Here is a 9001-nt window from a genome sequence, read left to right as displayed (position 1 = left end):
TCCAACAGTAACCATGTCCACATAGAAAATTATGTGTATAATGGTATAAGCTACCTCAATAATGTTAAAATAATTTAAGTTCTTGGCTGTATAACAATATGTAGTAGTGATTTTTAATGTAGGCTTGTAAAAAATAGAAAAACATATATATATATAAGAAAATTGAATCATTAGCAAAACGTTGGTTATCTACTGAAACTCCAGATGTTTTGGATATAGGTGTAGCCCTTTAAGGCTCTCGCTTGTGGGTTTACCTCTTCACGCACGCAAGAGCACTGAAAAAAAGGTGAAGCAGGATGTGGTACATGCCTTACTGGGTCCAACTGAACCACAAGCCTAATCCACCTGTTCTCAAAAGGAGCTTCAAATCAGCCTCCAGCGTGCATTATTGCACAATCAGAAGCGCCATGCGCCGCTGAACCACCGAAAGGAGAAACCTCTCTGTTCAGGGCGGAGGTTGAATGATAGACCTGAGTCTTATGAACTGTGGAGACAAACTGAAACAGTAATGATGAGTAGAACAGGCTCAGAGGTAACACTCTTCAGTCATTAAGCTGTCATCCCCTCTGTCGTGGTGGAGACCACAACGGAAAGGTCTTGGCAGAGGTTGAGATCAAACCTGCTGCTGATGACGAAGCGGAAAAGTTATGAACAGTACATTTAGACCATTATTCATAGAGGGTTAGCTGAATATCACAGGGAGGACTTCTGTCATTCTGAACAATAGCATGTTGTTTATATGGAGAACTTTTCATTCAGGAACTTTTAAATGGTTTAAACGTTTGAAGATTGGAACTTGTGGAAAGAGGGCATGGAAGAACGAGACTGAGGAAAGTGATGGAATTAAACGCTGAAAGAGCCAGATTTGTCTGTCCGAATCCCACCTTTAAAACTGCAGACACTGTCCTATTGTCATTTACAGCTTGTTCTTCATTTCCACCCTTGTAACCTTATTACAACAAAAGAAGGAATCGAAATTCAGAGTTTATTGAAAGTAACATAGGATACATCACATAATAAAAATAAAAGCAGGATTAGTACAGTGGAGAAATGCAAGATTCATTTGCTTTAAAGAAAACTGCAATTATACTTGACAGTTAAGTTAAGACCAGCAGTTCTCAAAGTAAGACATGCTTCATTGTTTACATGAGGAAAATAATTTATTGTTTAAAAAAAGTAAGAGTCAGGAAAGTTGCCAGCACCTTCATCTTTTCTTTTTCTTTTACACATTGGTATTCTGGTCAGTTGAAAATAACCTGCTTACCGGTAGTTTTTTTTTAATAGCATGTTAAAAAAAAAGTGAATTTGGTTCAGTGTTTTCTTTTTTTTTTATATACTTTTGGTTATGATAAAACCCTTCTGGTTTTTTCATAACCAAAAGGAATGCTGCAAATGACATACCAGCACATCATTTTTGTCAAAATACAACCAGGGTTATGTAACTATAACTTTGACCTCAACATCTCATTTTGGCCTGGATGCAGTTGAAAATCCCTGGTTTGAACTCTTCATTAGAACTGTAGGCTGCAGGAGAGTGTACAGTATACATAAAGCAGCTGCAACGAAGTGCACAGTCCAGGATGAGCAGGGGATCAAACTATGTTGAACTCGCAAACTGAGGGCTTCTCCTCACGGCAGTTCTCATCAAGCCATTTCCCGTTGGATGCTGAAAGGGCACCACAGTTCTGGGATTTGCCCCCATCTGGCTGAGGAGATCTGAAGTCGGATGCATCCCAGTTTTTGTAAGCGACGCTTAAGCCGGCTTGGTCTATCCACTGGCCTTCGGTGCTCATGTCGTTGATGCCAATCCAGACCTGCTCATCCAGGCCCACACTCTGTCGGATGTAGTCCCTAAGCTGGTCGTTCTCTTCACTGGAGGTGGGTGTACCGAGGACGCCACCCAGGGCGTAGCAGTCATCACTGGCAGTGTGATAACGTTTCTTCAGAGGTTCAGCCAAATAACACTTTCCATGGATCTTTATTCCTCTTAAACACACTGTGAAGCAAGAAAGAATATAGATGGATTATGGAAAATAAGCGTCCCACAGGCTTTTGACTCCAGGCTGATTACACGTGTACGAGCTGACTGATAATCTACCTCAGACAAACAGCATACAACTATACTTTACCTTTAAACTTTTAAGTATTTTTAACTGGGTAAGAAACCATAACTTCAGGTTTTCTACACGTTTCACTGGTTGTTACATTTTAAACAATACTTTCATGAAGTAATGTTCTGATTTTTTACTGGGTAAAGACAAACAAACAGTTCTCAATTTAAATTAAGTGAGTAGTGACTGAAAATAGCATTATTGAAAAAAATATCAAAGGCTCCTATATGCAATTATTGGATTGTATCAGTACCTGAATGTGATCTATTCATGATGTATCAAAATACATTGCTTCCTAATTTGTACTGTAGAAGCTTTTTTTCAATCTGATGATCCTGTAAAGAAGCAGATTTGTTGCTTGAATTCCCCTGTTTGCAGAGCTTGTTTTTCCTTCAGCAGATTGAGCTCCTGAACAATGTCATCAATCTGTTTCTGCAGTTCCACCACAGCAGCATCCCTCGAAGGTTCTGATTGAAGACACAAAGCACAGTCTACATAAAACTCCAAAATCAAAGTGCACATGGGATGACATGGTCAAGAAAAATAATAAAAAAAACAGTTCTGGCCTTCTTCATACCCGTGAAAGTATCTCCATTTACCTTTTTTCGCTGACTTCTTCCTTGCTGTGTTCTGCTGAAGTGAGCAGTGGATGAGCAGCAAGACGCCCAGCAGAACAGAAACTCCTCTGAACTCCATTCTGAAACCTGTTGATTGTGGCTCCTGCAACGTGGATGCTCACAAATTTATCCATCTCCCTCACACCCTCCCTTCCCATCCCTCTTTACAAAGGAAAAGTACTGGAAAAGCTGTTTGTGGGGAACAAGAGTCAAACCTCAGCAGCCTGGAGGGATGGCGTGCTGTGGCGTCCCATCTGGCTCCAGTCTCTTCACGTGGAAGCAGCGTGCTGAGCAGAGCCAAGCCCGTGAGGCAGGTGCAGACAGGGTGGAGCAGGACTATTACATAATCCTTCAGCTGCTTTCATAAAGGACAAAAAAGGTCTAAACTCTGATTCTACTGTTGCATAAACTATTAATTTCTTAGGCTAATTTCTAATTTTGTTCTTTAAGTTGCCCTAAAAGTAATTGCTAATATAAGGTTAAAGATAGTATTAAAGACAGATGATGATTTCCCAATCTTTTACCACATACTATAAAGGTTTGGACCACTTAGACTATTAATACTTAACAATAATCTGAGATTTTTCTTTAGAAGTGCATCATTTTAATTCGTCCATCTACTGTTTTAAATATAAATATAGTCATCCTACAGCATAACCATGTTTATCTAACTGCCGTCTGTGTTTTCTAAAAATTTGAGCAGAAAATGGGAAGACTGTACGTCTTTGTGGCAAGTTGATGGCAGAAAAGAGCAGAAAGATGCAATAAAAAAAAAAAAAATTCTAAGTTAATGCAAAGGTTAATAGCTTCTCTGACAGAAATGTGAGAAAGTTTTGGTTTGTTTTGGGCCTTTTCACTCTCGTTAAATACACCCTGCAACAGTTCCAGGGAAGACTGGAAAGAGTCCAGCGTCCCGTCTCGACTTTGTGTAAAACTTCCACTGCAGAGTCCCTGCTGACGTGGCAAACACACAACTATGCAGAGAAGCTCAAACTGGTGTTTTAACTTCATCTCAGATCCACAGGGATGATGTTCCTGCTTAAAACTTTATCAAATTTTAGCTCATAAATAAGTATGTTTTGATAAATAAACTTCATGATATCATGAGTTGAGTTTTCAAGGGATTTGATTGATAAATTGATACATTTTTGAATATTTGCACTGGATGCCAGTAAGGGTGGATTACTAGTTCAAATGTGATATTTATTTTTTTGAATTAGTGTGTGATCACTAATTTTTTCGTAGAAGGCCACTTTTTTTGGCTCCCTTAATAAAAACAAATCATCCATGTCTGGGACCATCACACTCGCCCATTTTTAAGTGTAGGTATAAAGTTCCTCATCTGAAGCAAGGCTTTGTGTTGCTTTTACTAAATTGTGTTTTTTGCTTTGAAACTTTCTTATTGATACCTTTTTTGCTAGTCTCCTCTTAGATTTAGATCCCGAATAGAAACCTTAACTGGGGTAAAAATTTCTGTCATGTTGTACATGTTCCTTTGTGATCAACTGGTCATCGATGTGCTCCTAGAATATTGTTGGTCAGATCCTGGAAAGGTTAGAGTGGTTTTATTATAAAATGACGCTGCTTCATTGGCTGTTAAGTCATTAAAATAGTTTATTAGTAATCCAATACAGCAACATGCCACTGCCTCAAACATTACAATACATATATGATTGCAAACAAAATGCATTTCCCATTCAGTTTAACTATTTTTATTGCAAAGATAAAGGTCAATTTGTCATTTCATTCTCAACATCACAAAGGGTTTACATTAGGATCTTAGTGGAAATTAAAAAATTATTAAAAAAAAAAAACATGAAGATAGGTTCAAACAGCGATCATAAAGCAAAAATGATTACTAAAATATTTCAGCATGAATAATCAATAGTTATTGACATAGCAAGGTGAGAGCGCTATATTTACTGCCAATATTTCTTTGCAAATATTGCTAAACCAATGATATGTCAGAGATGACAGCTTCTGAAAGCTAAGAACATGAATCAGGCAATACTTACAAAAAGCAGATATTTCAAATTCTTGCAAAACTTACAAATAATACAAAAATATTTAAAATGCTAATTACCAAACTTCCAAATGACAGTTTTTTTCAAACACTAAATTCCTTCTACAGCTGAGCACCTTCTTCAGTAAAAGACTTAAACATCCTCAGCTGAAGATATTAAGTCAATTGAAGCAAAAGTTAATCACTAAACCTGGATGTTTTAAATCAGCTTCTTTCCGTACCTTTGGTAATTGTTAATATGCAGCAGTATGAAGGGGTCACACTCTGCATGAGCTTTTCTTTTTCTATTAACACAATAAAAGATAATAAATGCTGTGTGTTGTTTTATGCACTAGGTGTGTTTTATACTTTGTTTTCTTTGGGAGATTTACAATTGCCTGTGTTTTTATTGTCATATTTTTGTACACATCCTGATATTAATAATGAGTGCAAGTTTACAAATGTTCCCCTTTATTTTGAAAACAGGCCTTTAAAGAACCGTACAGCATGTTGTGCAGCCATAATCAGATGATAAAAAGGATTATTTTCTTCAGCTTCAACCCTGGCCTCAGATTCATGTCTGGACTGCAGCTCAGATTTTGCTTTTTCAATTTCTCTCTCCTGCTCTTCCTTCAGTTGCTCTTTCATGGCTTTAAACTCTCTTTCTCTAGCCTGTCTCTCTTCCTCCCTTTTTTCCATTTCCTTCTTTCTCTCCTCTGTCATCTCAGCCTTTTCTCTCCTCATTTCCTCCTCTCTCTCCCTCTTCTCTCTTTCTCTCTCAGCCTGGAATTGCTCGTTCATTTTCTGGATTTCTTTCTGATACTTTTCTTTCATATTTTTCTCCAGTTCTTCTTTCTCTTTACGTATCTTTTCTTCCTTCTCCTTCAGGATATGTTGTTTCTTCTGTTCGATTGCCTTCTCAGCCTCTTGAAACATCTCATTGGTATAGTGACTTCCTCCGTTCTTTTCAACTATTTTCTTGATCTTCTGGAGCAGCTTGTTGACCTGAACTCTATCTTTATCCTTATTGTTGAAGACATGATATTGGCCGTTACATCTGGACACCAGTTCATTCAAATCTTCGCTATCATGAAGAAACTCCTCAATGGTGCAATCAAGGTCATCCCCACGAGTAAAGAGAACCATGCTGTATTTGTCTGCAGCCTCTCCAAAGATCTCTTGGATCTGTTGCACTGATCTTTTTTCCTCTTCTGTGAATCTGCCCACTGCAGTGACCACAAGGAAGATATGGGGTCCAGGTGCAGCGTAACTGATGCACTGACTCAGGTCTTTTTTTGTTTTATCTTCTCCAAATCTGGTGTCAAACAGCCCTGGAGTATCAATGACAGCAACCTGCTGTCCGTCAATCTCAGAGTAACATTTGGAGCAGTTGACAGTCATGGATTTGGGGCTGCATTTGGACTGAAAGCAGGGTCGACCAAGAATGGTGTTTCCAGTGGAACTCTTCCCAATTCCAGTCTTCCCCACCATCACAATCCTCAGCTCATTGTCGTTTGTAAAGTTTATTCCTATGAAGAGGAAGGATGGAAATTCGATTAGAATAATCATCATTATCATATTTGAGGCAAGACTTAAAGTTAAAGTGAATTTTTCAACATGCTTGCCCTCTCCACTTTAAACTAAAAATGAACATGGACAACCCTCTACCCGCTCCTGAGAGGGAACGCCTATTAAACACTTGCAAGAGCATGCAGGAGCCCATTTCTCCTTGTGCACGCTCTGTTTCGCTCTTACAAGCTTACTTTCCAAAAGAAGATTTGCAATTTTTCCACTATGTCAGACTCACCACCGTTAAGTGAAAATGGGGGGTGAGCACGTAGGATGGCCTTACGTAAACATATCACCAGAATGATATTCAATTAGGAGGACCTCTTATTTCGCTGATCCACCCAGAAAAGAAATATCCTCCACTATGTCTTTAAGCTTCTGTGTATTTGAAAGACCAATGATGATAAAGGTATGACCTAAGAAGGCGGTAAGAGAATCAATAAAATAATGATAACCATGTATATAGAATAGAACAGAATAGAATAGAATAGAATAGAAAATCCCTTTATTGTCCAACAATGGAGAGATTTTGGTATAAAGATCAAATCTGATATATTTTTTAATTTTACAATATAAAATGTAAAGCCTTTTTGGTTTTACTGCCACAAGCACATAAGGTACATTTTACATGTGCTAAAAAAATTACTTTCATATTTGAAAGGGAGCTGCTGTTGGTGAGATGTATTGTGTTCACTTTCTGTTTGTACTGTTGAACTATGTTCAGAGTTGTTGCTCAGGCTCTCTCCACCTGAAAACAATGCAGGCTACATTGATAATTGGCAATCCTTTCTGGGGAGAACCTGGTCTGATTATGAGAGACGGCATCCATTCCACTTTGGATAGTGCAGCTGTTCTTTCTGACTGATTGACTGACTTTAATGATCTCACAGTGGAGAAATCTACTCATTACATCAGCTCAAAAAGTCAAAGGAGAAGACAAGGTGCCAAAGGAAGAAAAAGGAACATGGGATATAAACCGTATATATAGTGCGTCCACATATGACAGCTTTTTTTTTAATATATAGTAGGATTATTATACAGGGTAATTGCACAGGGTGTTTACATGGGTATTTATATAGTTGGATATTTATATTTATATATATAATTATTGCACTGGGTGTCAAATATAGAGAAATAGTTGTTGCTCAAGGTATCAAATAGTAATTGCACATTATAAATTGCAAAATTTATTGCTGTTGAAGTGTGTGTCACATTGTAGGGTGTGTTTGCAGCAGGGATGAATGAACTGTGGTAGTGCCCCTTTTTACAAATAGACTGTAAAAGTTTTTCTGTAAAGGAGCTGCTCAACTCCTCTACGGTCTGGTGCAGAGGGTGGAAGTGTTGTCCATGATGGAGCTCGGACAGCACCCTCCTCTTTTCTAGGAATCTGGCCATGTTTGTTAGTAGATGTACAGTGTGATATGCCAGCTGCACTGCATCCAAAACCACTGCAGCAGCTCATCAAGACTGCACTATGGATTGTTGGCTCCCTACACCCACTTAAGCTACCTACTTGATCTGTCTCTTTCAAATGGTCACAGAAAGCCTTTCCATTTAAAATGATTACATTGACATTGAAAATAAAGGAGCTTAGGTTTACAGTTAAGCGATTATTTTACATAAATAGACAATTACCGGTATAAATATTGACATATAGGATCACTTCAAGATACCATTAGAGGCCAAGAAATATTAAACAAATTTGATATAACATTGAAAAATGAGGAAACCCCCAGAATAAGATAAAAGGTTGTGAGTGGTAAGTTGTCTGTTTACATGTTTTTGTTGGAGCATATTGATCTACATCAAATTAAACTCATATTTATTCTGACTTACCAGAGTTGCTGGCCTTGTTTGAGCTGACACTGTAGCTGTCCATCCTCAGTCGAAGGGAGTAGTATAGAAACTGCAGCAAATTTGGAGCCTGAACGTTGCTTGCATCCTGCATCTGGCTTTTAAAGAGTCCTACCGTCCAGATGAAAGTAAAACTAAAGCTTTGATTGGCTCTTTCTGCCCTTACATTTTTGCACACCATTCTTTGTACTTTACTTTGTACTTTAATTTTGTCAGGACATTTGGGTCAGACTGCACTTAAATAAAAGTAGTTGAGAAAAAAAAAATCCCAGAAGAGAAGCATTAAAATATGCACATGGGGATTATTATTTAGTAAAAGAAATGGGCTCTATGCACAGCTCCACTACTTCCTGAATTTAATGCAGCTCCTTTGTTTCCTGTCTTTCATTACTGGACGAACTGATTAATCCAGGTGTGTCTGGCCAGTTACTTAGGTCATACACACCTGGATTAATCAGTGCATCCAATCATGAAAGACAGGAAACAAAGGAGCTGCATTAAATTGGGTGGATGGATTATTAATTAAATTATATAAGATTGCTATTAAAGGGAGAATATTTAAATGGATTAAAGACTTTTTAACAGGTAGGAAAATACAAGTTAGAATAGGAGAAACTACCTCAGGAAAATATGAAGTAGAAAATGGAACTCCACAGGGGAGTATTATAAGTCCACTATTGTTCTCAATTATGATAAACGATGTATTTAAAGATATTGAAAAAGACATGGGGTGTTCACTATTTGCAGATGATGGAGCTGTTTGGAAACGAGGGAAAAATGTTGATTTTATTGTTAAAAAATTACAAAAGGTTATTATTGAAATAGAGAAATGGGCGTTGCAATGGGGA

The 9001-nt window shown here is 37.8% G+C and overlaps 2 protein-coding genes across 2 annotated transcripts; both read right to left on the bottom strand.

Moving 5' to 3' along the window:
- Window positions 1-971: 971 nt before the first annotated feature.
- LOC119778088 (tetranectin-like) lies at window positions 972-2871 on the bottom strand. The gene is made up of 3 exons (XM_038277184.1): window positions 2711-2871; window positions 2480-2578; window positions 972-1996 (listed from the first exon to the last, which is right to left on the bottom strand). Exons 1-3 carry the CDS (start codon window positions 2805-2807, stop codon window positions 1593-1595), a joined length of 600 nt encoding a protein of 199 aa, XP_038133112.1. The 5' UTR covers window positions 2808-2871; the 3' UTR covers window positions 972-1592.
- Window positions 2872-4550: 1679 nt separating this feature from the next.
- LOC119778087 (GTPase IMAP family member 9-like) lies at window positions 4551-8256 on the bottom strand. The gene is made up of 2 exons (XM_038277183.1): window positions 8136-8256; window positions 4551-6259 (listed from the first exon to the last, which is right to left on the bottom strand). The coding sequence occupies exons 1-2, from the start codon at window positions 8245-8247 to the stop codon at window positions 5202-5204; spliced, it is 1170 nt and encodes a 389-aa protein (XP_038133111.1). The 5' UTR covers window positions 8248-8256; the 3' UTR covers window positions 4551-5201.
- Between the last annotated feature and the right edge of the window lie 745 nt (window positions 8257-9001).

The sequence above is a fragment of the Cyprinodon tularosa genome, unplaced genomic scaffold, assembly GCF_016077235.1.
Source record: "Cyprinodon tularosa strain WSP-4 unplaced genomic scaffold, ASM1607723v1 ctg13, whole genome shotgun sequence".
NCBI lineage: Eukaryota > Metazoa > Chordata > Actinopteri > Cyprinodontiformes > Cyprinodontidae > Cyprinodon > Cyprinodon tularosa.
The sequence above is the reverse complement of the archived record's forward strand: the minus strand, read 5'-3'. Positions and strand labels throughout refer to the sequence as shown.

Excerpts from the sequence above, each read along its gene's own strand:
- LOC119778087 (XM_038277183.1), bottom strand. The coding sequence starts at position 8,247 with ATGCAGGATGCAAGCAACGTTCAGGCTCCAAATTTGCTGCAGTTTCTA. Across the intron at positions 6,260-8,135 it reads AAACAAGGCCAGCAACTCTG|GAATAAACTTTACAAACGAC; the intron begins GTAAGTCAGAAT and ends TCCTCTTCATAG.
- LOC119778088 (XM_038277184.1), bottom strand. The coding sequence starts at position 2,807 with ATGGAGTTCAGAGGAGTTTCTGTTCTGCTGGGCGTCTTGCTGCTCATC. Across the intron at positions 2,579-2,710 it reads GAAGAAGTCAGCGAAAAAAG|AACCTTCGAGGGATGCTGCT; the intron begins GTAAATGGAGAT and ends GTCTTCAATCAG. Across the intron at positions 1,997-2,479 it reads AAAACAAGCTCTGCAAACAG|TGTGTTTAAGAGGAATAAAG; the intron begins GGGAATTCAAGC and ends CTTGCTTCACAG.